General features: G+C 35.3%; 2 protein-coding genes across 3 annotated transcripts; one reads left to right on the top strand and one right to left on the bottom strand.

Annotated features, from left to right (window-relative positions):
* Nucleotides 1-1,493: 1,493 nt before the first annotated feature.
* On the top strand, nt 1,494-9,242 carry LOC8268402 (ubiquitin carboxyl-terminal hydrolase 17). Of its 2 annotated transcripts, none has more exons than XM_048370783.1 (11): nt 1,494-2,161; nt 2,956-4,372; nt 4,453-4,547; nt 5,446-5,531; nt 5,642-5,804; nt 5,910-6,030; nt 6,191-6,348; nt 7,056-7,140; nt 7,210-7,422; nt 8,266-8,327; nt 8,411-9,242. In XM_048370783.1, the coding sequence occupies exons 1-11, from the start codon at nt 1,875-1,877 to the stop codon at nt 9,111-9,113; spliced, it is 3,390 nt and encodes a 1,129-aa protein (XP_048226740.1). In that variant the 5' UTR covers nt 1,494-1,874; the 3' UTR covers nt 9,114-9,242. The 2 variants fall into 2 exon arrangements, with proteins under 2 accessions (XP_048226740.1, XP_015571528.2); XM_015716042.3 differs by having other exon boundaries at nt 1,495-2,161; nt 4,459-4,547.
* A 5,538-nt stretch (nt 9,243-14,780) lies between these two features.
* On the bottom strand, nt 14,781-16,149 carry LOC8268404 (AT-hook motif nuclear-localized protein 28). The gene has a single exon (XM_002513984.3). It carries the CDS (start codon nt 15,919-15,921, stop codon nt 14,989-14,991), a length of 933 nt encoding a protein of 310 aa, XP_002514030.1. The 5' UTR covers nt 15,922-16,149; the 3' UTR covers nt 14,781-14,988.
* Nucleotides 16,150-16,279: the final 130 nt, after the last annotated feature.

Here is a 16,279-nt window from a genome sequence, read left to right as displayed (position 1 = left end):
TTATTATAATATTATTTAGTCGTTTCATATATTAAAAATTTATTATTTTTTTAAAATAATTAGTATAATTTATGGAATCTGAGTTAAATTGTGAAGTGAATATAATTTGACTTATTTTATCTGCACCTTGGCTTAAATTCCTTTGTTTACGTAATGTGCATCTAGAATGCGTGGTTAGCTTGGGCAGTCTTCTGCATAATTATCTACATTTACTGCTTAAATTATGAATTTTTACCTTAATCTTGGTAAAAGTCAAGATGAAGAGCATCCTTACTCTTAATTTCTACGAAAGGAAAAAAGAAAATGAATAGATTAGTTAAAGGATGGTTTTCACAGTTAGATAATGCAAGCGTAAATATGAAGGGCGAGTTCCCCGTATGATTACGACAGAGAAACATCCTCGTCATCGCTCCATAGGCAACCAATATTATCTTTTTTAAAAATAATAATAATAAAAAAAAAAGCAACGCCACATTGTTAGTCCAACTAGTTGCACACAGTTGCAGACCCTTCAAACATGTTAAGCGTCAATGCTTTAGAAAATTTTGTATCCCATCTTTGACCCTTTGATTCGTCGACTAGACCATTTGAGATTTCTGTTTCTTATTACTTGGTCCATTTATTTGATCAAATCAGAATCACTCAATTTATAATTACCGACCATTGCATAACCTAATCTCTAATATTCTATTATTAGATTTTATAATTGAATATTGAATACTGTTTTTATCCAATTAAATTTTGTCTCGCCAGTTTTGATCACCGTTAACCCATAATTAGGATAAAGACTTCCTTAACTACTTAATTGAGAAGGCAAAGCAATTTCTAAGCTTATGGAGCCCACATAAACGTACATGTCCATTCATTTTCTGATAATTTTATAATAAAGATTTCGTGTTCGAGTATTATTAAAAAAAAACATTTTCAGTATTCAATTCAATTACTTGATTCCTTATTACAAATAAATTATTTAAAATATAAGTTTAGTGTTTCTTTTCGTATTCAAATGATGAAAAATACATTTATTTTGGGTAAATTGTACAGATATGTCTATTTATACAAATACAGTGTACAGCCATTGAGCCATTATAATATATTTTTATTTAAAAGAAATGCATGAGCAACCAAATCAAATCAATCAATTTCAGCCGTCAGATCCCATATGAAGCCAAAATCTCGCTCTCCTCCCAAAGCACCTTCCTCCTCCTTCCCCCACCATCACGTTCACATGCCACCACCAAGCAACCGTCCAAAGGAATAGGCATGTTTCAAACAACCAAAATAAATCATAACCAATAAGATTTGAATATTTACTAACCGAACTAAACCGCCCGGTCCGACCGGAGGACTAGAGTTCTATGACTGTGGGGGCCATCCGGTCCGAATATTTTGATGACCCAAGAATTCACGCTTCCCCATGCCTGAAAACAAAATTCCTTTCCCTCGACCATAAAATTTCTTTTATTTTCTTAAGATAATAATAATATTTTAAATTAAAATATCATTTTAAAAAATACAATTTATATTTTTTGCATCCAAATTCTCCATCTTTCTTTCCGTTTTCTTTAGTCTTTCTAAATTAACAGAGCCCTCAAAATCTCGATCTCTGTCTACAGACCGATGAGCCTATTATTGTCCCCGACGAACAAAATCTTTTTATTTTAAATACGACATTCCGTTTATGTCAATTCCTTGCCAAAATCGCAACCGTCTTTGGTGTTGCCGACGGTATCATTTCCTTATGTCTTCGATCTTGATATTACCGGAGTAGAAACTAACTCCACTGGCCACTGGGAACTTGCCCTGACATATGTGTAGGGGTAAGATAGTAAATTTTGTTGGATGCTTGTTGGGTTCAGGACGAGGTTTTCTAAATGCATGTTACAGGGGATCTAGGGTTTTCGAGCCTGGTCCTTGTGTTATCTCTTCTATTTCCTGTCATCGGGCTTATAATTCGCCGTAAATGGCGGCTTTCCATTGCAAGGAATGAGGAGATCAAGCGACTGCTGGTTTTAGCTTCTGAAGAAACTGCTAGGGCTGAGCTGGAAGCCACCGTCTCGTACGGTGTCGTTCCGGTCTCGAGGAATAGTTATTATCAGTGTGCTGTTTGTTATTGTCCTACTACCACACGGTGTGCTCGTTGTAAAGCTGTTAGATACTGGTATTTTAATTGTTAATTTTTTTTTTCTAGTGATGAGAAACTGAGTTGCTTTAATCAGGCATTTGCTTTTGAATTGGGAAATAGATTACCCTGCTCCTGATTTGCCTCTAATCAGTAATTTGGTGATTATTGTAGATTTGTTGGTGGAGAACATGGTTTTGAACAGTATTTTTATAAGAATTTGATCCTTGCTGGCTTTTCGTTGTTCCAAGTAAATAGAGGAAACAGGAGAAGAATGAAGTTGTGGAAGCTCGAACAAATCAATTAGGGCTATCTACTTTGTATACTTCTTAATTTGGCCAATGCTGCACCTACTGAGTATTAGGTTACACATGTTTAATAGTTGTAAGGAGATGTGTCTAGGTAGGCTAGTGTTTAATTACAAGTTTGAGGTTGTGAAGGAGAACTGGTACTTTTATAAGCGGTTAGATTAGTATAAACTCTTTAGGCAGTTGAGAAAATTCTGTCTCTCTCAATTAATGAAGAGGCCTGACACATGGATTAAGCTGCAATACGTGTTTGTTAATTGGAAATATGGTTCTTTTTTTCTTTTTTTTTTCTTTTATATCTAGTAGCTAGATGATTTGCATCATTTAGAAATTTGCTATATTTGAAGGATTTAGTGCTGATATGCATTGATATACCTATTATGTATCAGTAAAGGGATTTTGTTTCCTTGTGACAAGACTTTTGGTTTTGCTCAATTAGTGACACTGGTTTTGGTTGTCTTTTTTTTTTTTTTCTTTTTAACTTGCTTCAGTTCTATATTTATGCTATATTTTAATTTGTTTCAGTTCTGGTAAGTGTCAAATTATCCACTGGCGTCAAGGTCACAAGGAAGAATGCCGCCCTGCTAGTGCTACTTATGAAATCAATGATGATGGAGGCAGCTCTTCTCAGAAGGTGGCAAAACAAGAGCAATGTGATATCTACAGTGATAAATGCGGATCTTCACCAATTGCTACATCCTCTGAGGCACCTCTTTTGTTTAATTCTAGCAGCACTCGTGCAGTTCCACTTGTAAAGGATGATGATATTAAAGTCAATTCTGTTGCAGATACATCCTCTATTTCTGGCTCATCTAGGACCTCATTTTCTGGCTTCTCTACTTCACCCACTGGCGGTGAATCATCTGATGATTTTTCTGTTGGTGAGAGTATTAGCTCAAATGAAATTGAGAGATCAGATGGACAAATATCTTCTGATTCTGCCACTGATGAGCTTGAGCCTGAATTGAACAAGGTGGATCAAACCAAGCCTGTGTCTCCAAAGTTTGCTAGTTTGGTTGATAATGTAGATATTAAAGAAATGAGTAAGTTAAAGCAGGGCATCACACTTTGCAATAGTGGGGAGAGTCAGGGTGTTCCTTCTAGCACTTCGGGTCAGAGGGGCAGTGGCATGCTTGAGTCTTTAATGATTCAGCCTGGTCGAGTTTCTTCTGGTTTCTGGGACAGGAGTCTTGACTCTGTTGTGTCCAGTAATATCCTCCAAAGTGATCCAGATCATTCCAATTCCACTGGAGCTGGTAAAAACAAGTTATCTGATTCTGAGTCTTTCCAACACTTTAGGTTCAATCTATCTGGAAGTAATGTTCCTGCATTAAATGCCCAAAGCTCAGAGGTTAAAGGCATTGTATCAGATGATGCACCTCCAGCTCCTATAGGTATTGTTAGGCCTGTTAATGGAGCGGCTTTGTCTGAAAAGCTTGGTAAAGATGCTCCGATCATCAGGAGTTCCACATCTGAGAGCTGTGAAATGACTAGTTCTATGAGTAATAAATCTAGCCAGAATTCAAATGTGTTAGAGTCCAGTGATCTTAAATCTGTATCATCATCCTCTTCATATATTCATTTAACTTCGAGTAAGAGAGATGTATCACATCAAGTTGATTCAAGTATTTCGAAGTTGGGTGATCTTAAATCCTCCAGCTCTAACCAATCAAATATTATTGTCAATGACACTCTTAGCACTTCAAATCTATCTAAGTCCAGAGTATCATCTAGCTCTTCTCATACCTATTTGGCTTCTAGTGGGAATGGACATCCAGTTGCAAGCTTGAAATCTGGAAAAAATGATAATCTTGAAGCTGATGCTGTGCCTTCCTCCCAAATGACTAGTTCTTCTCCGAGTTCTATTAGTGGACTGAAATCGTCAGTGCGGAAAGTTGTTGATCAACTTAGAGGACCTAAGTGTGGCAAATACAGTGATAAGGTTGCTTAAATATTTTCACTTCTTTGCATCTCTTACATTCTCTTTCTATGATGACATCTAGTTTAAATCAAGTTTTATATTTTCAGGGGCTCTTTTCATATGATCTTTTTGTAAAGCTGTATGCTTCAAACAAGGTTGAAATGAGACCTTGTGGCCTTATCAACTGTGGAAATAGGTATGCTGACCATTTCTTGCCTATATGAAGAACAAATTGTCTTCTGTGCGCTGTTTTCCAAAATTTATTTTTTTGGGCATTTTTCCTATTTTATAGCAGCTGTTATTCTGATCTTACCAACAATAAATCTTGCTTTCTTCTGTGTACAATCTGTTTATTTTATAGCTTTCTTTCCTATGATGTCATTACCAGACTTCTAGCCTAGAAGCAATGCACACAGATACATGTTTTTTTTCTCTGGTTTTGATTGTGATGTTACAGTAGCCTTCAGCTTTTGCTTCCCTCTTTCATTACTCCCTCTCTCTCTCTCTCTCTCTATCTCTCTCTCTCTCTCTCTCTCTCCCTCTTTGCATTCTGTCATTGCAGATTTATTTATGATACTAAATATGTGAATTAGTCACAAGCTGGCGTATGCTACTCCACCAGTGATCTCACATAAGTACTCAGTCATGTCACAGGGAAAATATTGCACACAAGATTATTATCAATTGTGTGCTTAATAGTACCCAAGTGATCTCACATATGTGAATTATCAATTGTGTATGTCCATGTTCGGGTACACTCAATGAAGATTTTGCAATCTGCGTAACGTAATACCCTGGATGGAACATAGCACGATGTGTATTCCGCACATATGCATCCTGATGTATCATTCCTCATGGGCATCATTTAATTGATATGGCAATATTAAGTGCCAAACAGCTTTTAGCTCCCTCACCTTTTTGCTGGAAATCTGCACTACTTCTTCACAATTTTATGTCTTGTTATAACTCTCACAGAGGGATTGTGAGGGGAAAATATACTGCTGTCTTGCCCCTTGCTTTTCTCTGTTGAAAATTACCTTAACTTGAAATTTGGTCAAGCTGTTAATAACATATAAGGTATTCTATTTTCGCAGCTGTTATGCAAATGCTGTCCTTCAGTGCCTGGCATTTACTCCTCCTTTGACTGCTTATTTTGTTCAAGGGCTCCATTCTAAAGAGTGTATGTTTCTTATCATAGTTATATGCCAACACCTGTGTTTACCTTTTATGTAGCATGTTTGTTAGTTATTGCACAGTATCAAATAAGCCATTATTCTATTTTAATATCAGGTGTAAATAAGGAATGGTGCTTCACTTGTGAGTTTGAAAGTTTGATGTTGAAGGCAAAGGAAGGGAAATCTCCACTTTCTCCTATTGGAATTTTATCCCAGCTGCAAAACATTGCAAGTCAGCTGGGTACTGGGAGAGAAGAAGATGCACATGAATTTCTAAGGTTAGCTGGCTGTTTGCTCGGCAGCCTGAGTAATGCATTTCTCATGTGTTTATGAATTTATCCTTTCTATTGTTGCTTTAAGATAACCAATAAAATAAGTTACAGGTATGCTATTGATACAATGCAATCTGTTTGCCTTAAAGAAGCTGGGGTGAATGCGTTGGGTTCCTTTGAAGAGGAAACCACTCTCATAGGTCTTACTTTTGGAGGCTACCTTCGTTCAAAGGTAAAACCTTTTTGGAGATTATTAATGTTCATGAATGCTTCTCTTTGCTTCCCTAAAATTTTCTTTCCTAGTGATTGCTTGTGTCTAAGTACCACCTCGTAGGATTAAAAAAGAAAAAAACTGTGTGGTAATTTGAATTATGACATAAATATGAATTCAGATAAAATGCATGAAGTGCCATTACAAGTCGGAGCGGCATGAAAGAATGATGGATCTTACTGTTGAAATAGAAGGGGATATAGAGAAGCTTGAGGATGCACTTAGAAGGTTCACAGGTACTGAGATTCTAGATGGAGACAACAAATACCAATGTGGCAGGTTGGTCAGATTACCTTTTCTGAAGAAACTTATGACAGTCTCATTTAATAATCTGCTTTCTATATTTGACATTCTGAGTTGATTTATATGCTGATCCTATTATATCGGTTAAGTTTTGATGACTGCTGCCCTTTCTTGGATAAGGTTATTTCTATCCTGGGGAAAGGAAGTTTTGGGATTTTTTTTTTGGGTTGGGGTGGGGGGAGCTAATATTTTTGTCCTTCTTTGGTCAAAACATTTCTTTTGCAAACTATTTTGAGTAATTCATTGAAGTTTTTATTAAACAGTTTATCTAGCAAATGGTTCACGACAGCATTATTAGGTGATGCTTAAGGTAGCTGAGCCATCATTCTTTGCATCAAGATGCTTCTAAATATGATCTTAAGTTTAGTAAAGCTGGATCAAAATCCAGAAATTGGACTTAGATGCATTTGTTCTCTCCTTATCTTTCATTGTACAACATGCTTTACTTGTAATAGATCACATGAGGATCTTTATTTGTTTGTAATTGGAAGAGATGTATGTATTCTATGTGATTTTTTTTAGTGTGAAATTATTTTATTTGACTGTCTATTCAATGAGTAAATTCACATACTTCATGCAATAAAATCATCCTATTTACTCCTCATACTGTCTAGCAGATTATTTACAAGGGATCTTTGATTTTGAATTTGCCAATTTTATTTACATTTAGCATCCTATTACAGATGCAAATCTTATGAAAAGGCCAAGAAAAAGTTGACAATACTGGAGGCTCCAAATGTCCTTACAATCGCATTGAAACGCTTTCAGGTAAGGTTTTGCTATTTAAGATTTTCTTTTTCCTAGTCCCCTCAGATTCTTACTTATTGTGCTTTGCAGTCCGGTAAATTTGGGAAGCTCAACAAGTCCATTCGTTTCCCGGAGATCCTGGATTTAGCACCTTATATGAGTGGCACAAGTGACAAATCACCCATATACAGGCTTTATGGAGTGGTTGTTCACTTGGATATCATGAATGCTTCATTTTCTGGTCATTATGTGTGCTATGTAAAAAATGTCCAGAACAAGTGGTTCAAGATTGATGACAGCACGGTATGTTCATAGCTATAAATAATATACATCCTGGAATTATTTGTAATTTTATGCTTTTCCAACCAAAATCTTTAGTCCCCATTGTTAACTAAAGGTTTATAATGTATTGGGTTGGTGCACAGAAAGAGAGTTTTAAGTGAATTTTGTGCTTTAGGGTCTGTTGATGCACAGACTGGTAATTCCCTTTGTGTTTGGTTGAATAGCCTCTTGGTTTTCAGAAATGTCAAAAGTTGATGATCTAAGATGGAGATGAGGTACTTTTGGTGGGAGAGAGAGAGAGAGAGAGAGAGAGAGAGAGAGAGCATTCGCTTAATATAAGAATCTGCCTGTATTAAGTGTTGGATCCCAAGGCTATTAATAAATGATGGCTGACACAAGCCTTAGTAATGGAACCAAGAGGAGGGAGATCGGACTTGAAACCAGTGATTAGCAATGATGGCTGTTTGATGAGCTGGATTTCCTTGCCTGTTTGACAATAGATAACTAGTGGAATTTAAATTTGTGGGTGATGTTGATACATGGTTGCTGTGAGGATGCTCACATGAGATGAGGGGAATGCTTAAACAGTTAGGATTTACAAGTAGTTTAGTTAATTCAGTTTCGACCGGATGCTCACCCCTACGTTTAATCCTCATGTTTCATCCAGGATTTGGTAGTGAAAAGTTCATATACTTCAGCTAGTGGACCTTTGGCATGCCTTTGGTTTTTATGATCTTTGTTAAGAATTCTTTGTACAACTCTCAGGCTACAGAAAGTACAGTTTAAAATATTTCATTTACATGCGTTTTGGCAATATTATAATAAGCTAACCCTTTATTTTATTATGTTGGCAATATTGAGTAGGTAACAGCTGTAGAGCTTGAAAGGGTCCTGACAAAAGGCGCTTACATGCTTCTTTATGCAAGGTGACGAATCACAGGAGCTCTATTTGGTAGTTGAAGATACATTATTATTATTTGCCATTTGACACGTTAAATTTCTTCTGTAGGTGCTCACCGAGGGCTCCAAGATTGATAAGGAACAGAATAGCATCTTCTGATCCAAAAATGAAAGGAAGTGCATCAAGAGTCAGTGCGAAGAATACTGCATTAAATTCAAGATCTTCATCCACTCATCCAAATGTTGTCCGATTCAACCCCAATTCGTTTCCTCCAGAAAATATGACCAGTGTTGAATCTTTCTATTTGAAGTTCCATCATCTTCAAAGGATTTTAGAAGAGGACTCATCAAGTGATAATTATTCTTTTACAAGCAGCAACTCTGACGAGGGTTCATGCAGTACTGAGAGCACACGAGATTCTACGAGTACTGATGACCTTTCTGATTTCATTTTTGGTGGTTGGAACTCTTGGAAGAGCACATCTGATTCCGACACTTCATCTTCTTCTTCTTCTTCTTCTTCTTCTCCCTTGTACACAAGGCATTTGTCAGAAATGAGCAGGTCTCAACCTGATTGTGCAGATTCATCGATGGAGGATGGTACTTGGGATAGGCTACCGAGGGAGAGTAGCAGGGTGGTGGATTTGGAAGTGAAAGGAGGTGATACTTTTTCGTGTTGTGACACGGGTAAAGAGTGTAGAAAGTTAGGAAGTAGCGGTAGTTGTAGGGAGGCTAACTCGGCAAAAGTAGGAGTTAACTCTGTAAAATCTGGTGTAACATTTAGAAGGTCAATGAGCCAAAGAACAGATTAAGCATTTTTATGTCAGGTAATTAAGTTAGAGGCGTAAATAAGAGTTGGGAAAAGAGGGGCTGTATGTATTTGTACTGTTGTAGCTGGCTTTGTTTAAAGAAATGAGTAGGCCATGTCCCCATTTTGTCAATTCCTCTGCCTTTCCCCCGGAAGTTCTCAGAAGAGTGTATAGCGTACACGAGTCCCGCAAGGGTTTTGAACCCCAATCAATTGTTTAATTCAGCACGAGATGCTAAATCAAAAGTGGACATTCTTTTACAAATAATGTTTGACACGATTTCCAATTTCTTCTCAGTAACATTTAGGTGATGCGCTCGGCTTTGAATTTGCACTTTTGCAAGCCAACCGGGAAGGAGGTGGACTGGGTCCATATAGGATGATTCCATAGATTTTGGGCCCATTGTGGAAATGTCGACACACGTAGAGATACTAATTTATCATCAATCTAAGTATTTCACTTTGTTGGAAAAGATTCAACAAAAATATATATATATTAAAAAAAAAAAAACTGATGAGAAAATTTGGTCGAGTAAAGAAAAGGCAGCACATGTAAAAGAAATCAGCCTCATTATTACTCCAAAAGAAAAAAAAAAAGTAGGAAAATGTAATAAAAAGTCCAAAAATGAAACAGGAAAAGAACAAGACAAACCCGAACATCCACGTGGGTTAGGAAGACTGGTTCAACTACCGTCCACCAAACTTGGCTTAGACAAGCAGACAGATAGACACCACCTGTATAGTCCATTCCCATTAGCAACAAGTAGGGACCCATTCCTTCCTTTCTAGTTTGTTCACTCTTCTCCTTTGGTATATATACGGATAAGGACTCAGATTTGTAAAACAAGAAGAAGGGCTGATTTGGTTTTAGATTTTGACTTTCCATTCCACCTTATGGCACTACTGCCCCACTGTACTTGAGGGGGACGGGGACGACGACTTCTCCTCTTGTTTTTAACTCCTTTCCATTAACTCATCACGTCCGTACACGTGTACTTTCTCCTATTATGTCAGCCTTGACCAATGGCATTGCATTTCCTCTACATGCATTTTATGTATGTATGTCGGCCCATTTGTTATCAGTTGATATTAAATTAATTAATTAATTCTTCTTCTTCTTTTTTTCTTCCATTATAAATAGAATAATTACTTGCTGATCATGGTTGGAAGAGCTACAGCGCATCAAGGTCATTGATTCAGGAGTGGCAATGCGTACGTACAATTTGATTCAGGAACAACGTTTCTCACTATCTGCTTATTAGATTTTCTATAGATCATGCCTGAAAACATTCTTGCTGTGGGACACTGCTTCTTTGTTATTCCTAATCCGGTAGTACCACTTTCATCCTCTTCTTCAACACATCTTATATTTATTTTTCGAACAGAGACATGTCGCGCAGTTGAAAGAATTAAATTGGGATATTATAATCATGGATTCATACCCACATCGCAAAGTCAAAAGGTCTGTTGCTCATTGACCTATTCTGCTGCTTATTGGATTCCGAACAGAACCAGCAAGAGAAGAGAACTCCGAATCATTGAATACCAATTAAGGAAAGTTAGTTATCCGTCTGTGTTTGTGTTATTAATTAAAGAAAAAAAAACTAATCATTTTCTTTTCTTTTAGGATGAGTATTATAATATTAAAATATAATATTTTATTTAAAATTATATAGATTAGATAGTAATAATTTTTTTTAATTTAAATAAAATTTAAATTTAAATTTTAAATAAATAACCGTATTAAAACAACTATTTGTTTTATCACCTATAAAATTATACGACAATTTTACAATAAAAACACAAACTGCTAAAATTTTCACGCATGCAAATAGCAAGAATTGATATAGCTAAAAGTTAGCCACAATTCTTTAAAGAAAAATCAATATGGTTATGGAACCCTAATTACCTTAATCACTTAAAATAACTTATAAAAGCCATACATGTAAGCCTGCCAATCAGATAATGGCTTGATTAATTTTATTAAAAAAAAAAAACCAGAAAGGTCTAGAATTTAAGTATTTTGTCAACCATCCATCACTATTAGTAGAAGTTTATTATTTTTCGTGGTAAATATAAGAGTGTTATTTTTAAAATATTAACATTTTATTATAGTAAATTCAATTGTGAAAAAATAAAAGGAGAAACAAAATCCATTAGTTTAAGGCGTTAGTCTTTTTCAATATATATTATTATTATATGAATTTTCATTTGGTTAATATCCAATTGAATTGTAATGAAGTGAAGTCAGATGATTTTCAAACTAAGTAAGCACCGCTTAATCGCTAAATTAATCAGGCTTTTAAATTAAGCTGCTATGCTAATAAAGCAGATCAATATATTAACTATTACACATGCATGCGCCATGCCAAATTCCTTAAGCATGCCACTAAAAAAATATTCTTTTTTTAATTTTAAATATCACTATTATTATTTATATAATATTTAAATTAATCGATACTATATATTATGCTTTTGCCACTGTCTAAATACAGTGCAAAATGACAGACGCGACACAGAGTCAACAGCGAACAACTAAAGATATTATTATTATTAGATTTTGGTAGCTCTTTTATTGTGCATTCTATAAAAAAGGTCAATGTAATGAACGAACCCACGTAAATTAATTAATTAACCATACAAAAACGCCCACCTTACATAATTAATCATATACAGTAATATGTTATGCACATAGTCGCAAAGGTGTTATCATTAAGAAAGGAAATGTGAAATTGAGGCAAAGATGGTCAAGAATAGGTGACGCCATTTATATGATAAAGATAAATATGTGTAAGCATGCAAGTGGATCCCTCCCTTAGGCTTTTGTTTTTCTAACAAAAGGATGCTTCTCTCATGATATTAAGATCTCTATTGCTTAAAGTAAATTAAGTGAGATTCCAAGTATAATGCTACCTGAAGCTATAGCCTACTTGTTTTTCCACAAAGCCACCAGCTGACAGTTTTGCTTTTGCCGGATTTTATCAAATAAATACTTTTATTGATAAAGGATAATGATTTGAAGAAATTCTTGGCAACTTTATGACCTTTCATACATGAAGAAGGTTCTTGTGTTGTGCCCATTTGTGCAAGTTTTCCATAGATCAGAGAGTTTGAATTCTAACTGTCCACTTCTAAGTTATTTTACCATTTTATACAATTTGATGTTGTGGTATTTATATATTATACAAATGGTATCATTATATTAAAAATGGTTTTATGGGTGTACTCGTGGGTGCTAAAAATAATGGGGAATTGCATAATTCTATGATGTTAGTATATTTAATTGAAATGGGATAATGAGAATATATTTCCTCTAATTATGATGTGGAAGAGAGGACAGAAACCAATGTTTATTGTACCTAATCTCTTTACATGCATGCCTCTACGAACTCAATAAATGCTAGGAACAGTGAAGTTCCATAGACATACAAATTTTGTTTTTGTTTCTTTTGCAGAAAATTAGAGAGGATTGATTTGTATTAATCCTAGATTTCCCCATTTTTAAATGCTTGAATTTTGATTCACAGGTAAAGTGTTTCTCTTTGCAACAGGCCGATTCCTAGATACAGTTATTCTTTCTTCCAATGTATTGAACTATATATTCATTAAGTGTGGGGATAACAACTCCATTAGTGTTTAGTTCAAAGAAGCTGGTGTTCCTAAAAATCTCCAAGGAAAACTATTATGAATAAAAAGATTATAAGTATATCTTCAATTCGGTAATATTTTCAGAATTTTTATTGAAATATTTTAAAATTAATAAAAAATATCACTTTTACTGTATTATATTTTTTAAAAAATATACTGTTTTTTAATTTTTTTTAAAATTCAAAGTATGATTATTTTTCAATTGTTTTATTTAAAAATAACATAAAAATTAAAAAATAAACAAAATAATAATTTAAAAACAGTTAAAATTCATATTTTTAATATTTTAATACAGTGAAAATAAATAAAATAAGAAATATTATAAATTCGATAAAAAATAAAAAAATACGAATATTTTTGTTTCTTTTTAATATTTTACCCTGAATATGATTTATTTTTCAAAATTTTAAAAATCTGCAAGGAATAAAAAATAAAATATATAAATGAATAATTTTATATTTTAATTTTGAATAATTATTTTATAATTAATTACTTAAAATTAAGAAATATATATTACACACATAGATTTATTTATATAAAAAGTAACATAAATATACACTAAATAAGAATTATTCAACTTTAAAATCCTATGCTTCCATATCATCACAATCAATGTCAGCTTTTCATATTAAATATAAAATTTAGAACATTGCTGCAAATCAAATCATAGCAATCAATTATAAGATATACATTAACTTTATCATGGATGACAATATAAATATAGCAGCAAAATATCCAATATCTCCATTTGTTTATGTACAACACCTCTCTTTCTCTCCATTAACTCCTGACTATATATATATATATTATCAACCCATTTATTCACTGGATTTATGAAATTAGGCAATCATTAGGGAAGTGTTGCAATGTAAGTAACACTATATTTCCTTAATTCATGGTTTCAGTCATAAGTTACAGAATGAAAAATCCACCTCCAACACATTCAATAAGAACTGCAATGAGTATCAAAAATTAGATAACAGAATTGTATTGAAAAAGACAGATCATAATTTCATTTCAAAATCCTTATCCTCAACTGAAAACAAGACAAAAAGTAATAATGATAATAACCATATACTAAAACTTGGATCATCTTTCCCATGAAAAATGAAGCAACTTGCTCCATTTTGTGATGAATATTTGTACTATAGCAAAAGAAATGGGTCATGTGATGATCCTATCATAAATGTTTCTATTGTGTGTACAAATAACCATACAGAACTGAAAGATTCATGCAAACATAATTGGTCTTCTCAGTGAGAAACAGCAAAAGAGAAAAAAAAAAAAAAAAAGCCCAAGGCATAGGCATAATAAATCAAGAAACCCTATATTTTGCTTGCGTTATGGTTTAATTCTTCTTTTTCCCGTCAAAGAAAGAAATAACGAAGGGAAGAGGAGAGAAAGAGACAAAAGAAAGTACAGGTAGATCAGATGGAAAGGAAGAAAGGAGAAAAGATGGGAGAAAATTTAAAGTGGGTTTTAGAAGAGAGCTTTCAAGAACATATTGGATAAAAGCAAAGCATCTTCTTCACTCTGAAAAAGAAAACTCTGGCAAGCATAACCCTAGCCACGTTCTCCACTGCCATACGCTTTATCCAAATCAAGAAAGCTACAAGCCTAAGCTATGAGAAATCTGAAACCCCAGCCAGCCAGCCACCCTCATCTTTCGTCCCCTGGTGCAACTGCAAAACAGCAGAAAGCACCTCACCCATCCTGCAGTGATAATTTGCTCAGTTTCAAACTTCAAAGCAAAAAATATACCAATACCCATAACCCAATAACTCATCCCTCACTAAACCCACCATGTAAAACCCATGACCACACACACAGAAATAAATATGCTCACCTTGAACGACTCTTATACAGTCACTCCCATTAATAGCACAGCGTCAGAGACCAGTCCCATGAGTTTTCTTTTCACGTCTCAGTACTATATAGTTTTATTTATTTTCAATTTCTTAATCAAATTTTCTTTTTCTATCGATATTTTCTTTTTTCTTAAAATAGACAATAGCAATAATAATAAAAGAGAACAATAATAAATTTCTTTTACGAAAAGAAAAGGAAAAACAACTGCACTGTGTAACGAAGCTAAAATCATTACTACATTGACATCTCAGAATTGAACACGATCAAGTCTCAAGAAAAACACCTAAAGTTATAATTAATAACAAAAAAAGAAAGAAAAAGATGTCTAGAAATAATTCACAGTAAAGTCACTCAGATCAATCTCAATAAGGCGGTGGAGGCCTAGCAGTAGGTGCCCATATAACATCTGAAGGCAAATGACCGCTGTACATAACCATCCCACCACCCGAATCTCCACCACCACCGCCACTATCTCCCCCACCACCTGCACCTGACACAGCCGGTGACTGTCCCTCTCCACCGCCACCGCCAGACCCAGAATTCCTCCCTTCATCATCAACGGGTAGCCGGTGATAACTCGGGTTATTAAACGTGGCCGCCATGATATAGACCGTACCAGCCGCTATCAAACTCCCAGCAACTAACCCGCCAACGATCTGACCTTGAGGACCGGCTAAAGAAATAGTGAAAGTGTTAGGAACTGGATACGACACCGTCTGAGGCATGAAAGTGGCTGAAATGGATAAAATGTCGAATCTTCCATGGAAGGTAATGGTAGAACCAGGAGTAGTTGAGGGTTGACGTAGAGTAACATTAGCGACGGTTCCAGATCCTGTAAGAACACATATTCCAATGTTTTTTCGGCGACAAAAGCGGGATATTGCTTCAACTACATCACTTCCACCGCATACTTCAAGAATGTAAGGACTCATAGCTGGTTCCGGGTCTCGAGTAATTATGACCGGCGGTTTTGGTTTGTTCTTGGATCCTGGCGGCCTGCCTCTAGGCCGCCTAACAACTTCTATTGTAGCACCGTCAGTACCGCCACTGCTGTTGGGTGGCTCAGTAGGTCTGGTTGGGGTTGTTGTAGTGGCGGTGGCGGTGGCGGTGGTTATGGCGGTGGTGGCAGCACCGGTGCTTCTAGTGTCATCATCTTCGGAATCGCGGGAGAGTTGGAAGTGGGTAGAGAAGGGGAGAGGGTGGTGGTGGTGGTGGAGTTTGGAGAACATGTTGGTGGATTCATGTTTAGGGTGATGGTGATGGTGATGCTGCTGGTCGACATATTCACCTTTCATGTTTTTTTGCTGAAAGGCTTCTTTTACTTTATTTTTATTCTAATGCTGTGGATTGGTTTTTCTGGGATATATAAATATGTGTATATTTTTTAAAAGAAAAAGAAAAAACTCTATTTTGGGTAAGTGTGGTGTTTGATTGGGTGGGATTTTATAATTCCGGATGTTGTGTAATAAAATAAGAAAGAGAGGGAGAGAAGAAGAGTAGCAAGAAAGAAGAAGAAACGGTTTATAGGGAGAAAGAGAAGAGGGCGGGGGGGAATGATCTTGGAAACCAAGTAAAGAGTAAAGACTAATGGCGCCGTAGGGTCCACTTAACAGAGAGAGGAATGGGGAGAGTGTATTTCATCATCTCCATTCC

This window comes from Ricinus communis, chromosome 2 (assembly GCF_019578655.1).
Source record: "Ricinus communis isolate WT05 ecotype wild-type chromosome 2, ASM1957865v1, whole genome shotgun sequence".
NCBI classification, from domain to species: domain Eukaryota; kingdom Viridiplantae; phylum Streptophyta; class Magnoliopsida; order Malpighiales; family Euphorbiaceae; genus Ricinus; species Ricinus communis.
The sequence above is the reverse complement of the archived record's forward strand: the minus strand, read 5'-3'. Positions and strand labels throughout refer to the sequence as shown.

Coding starts and splice junctions, on each gene's coding strand:
- LOC8268404 (XM_002513984.3), bottom strand. CDS start 15,921: ATGAAAGGTGAATATGTCGACCAGCAGCATCACCATCACCATCACCCT.
- LOC8268402 (XM_048370783.1), top strand. CDS start 1,875: ATGCATGTTACAGGGGATCTAGGGTTTTCGAGCCTGGTCCTTGTGTTA. Junction 5,805..5,909: donor GATGCACATGAATTTCTAAG/GTTAGCTGGCTG, acceptor AATAAGTTACAG/GTATGCTATTGATACAATGC. Junction 8,328..8,410: donor TACATGCTTCTTTATGCAAG/GTGACGAATCAC, acceptor TTTCTTCTGTAG/GTGCTCACCGAGGGCTCCAA.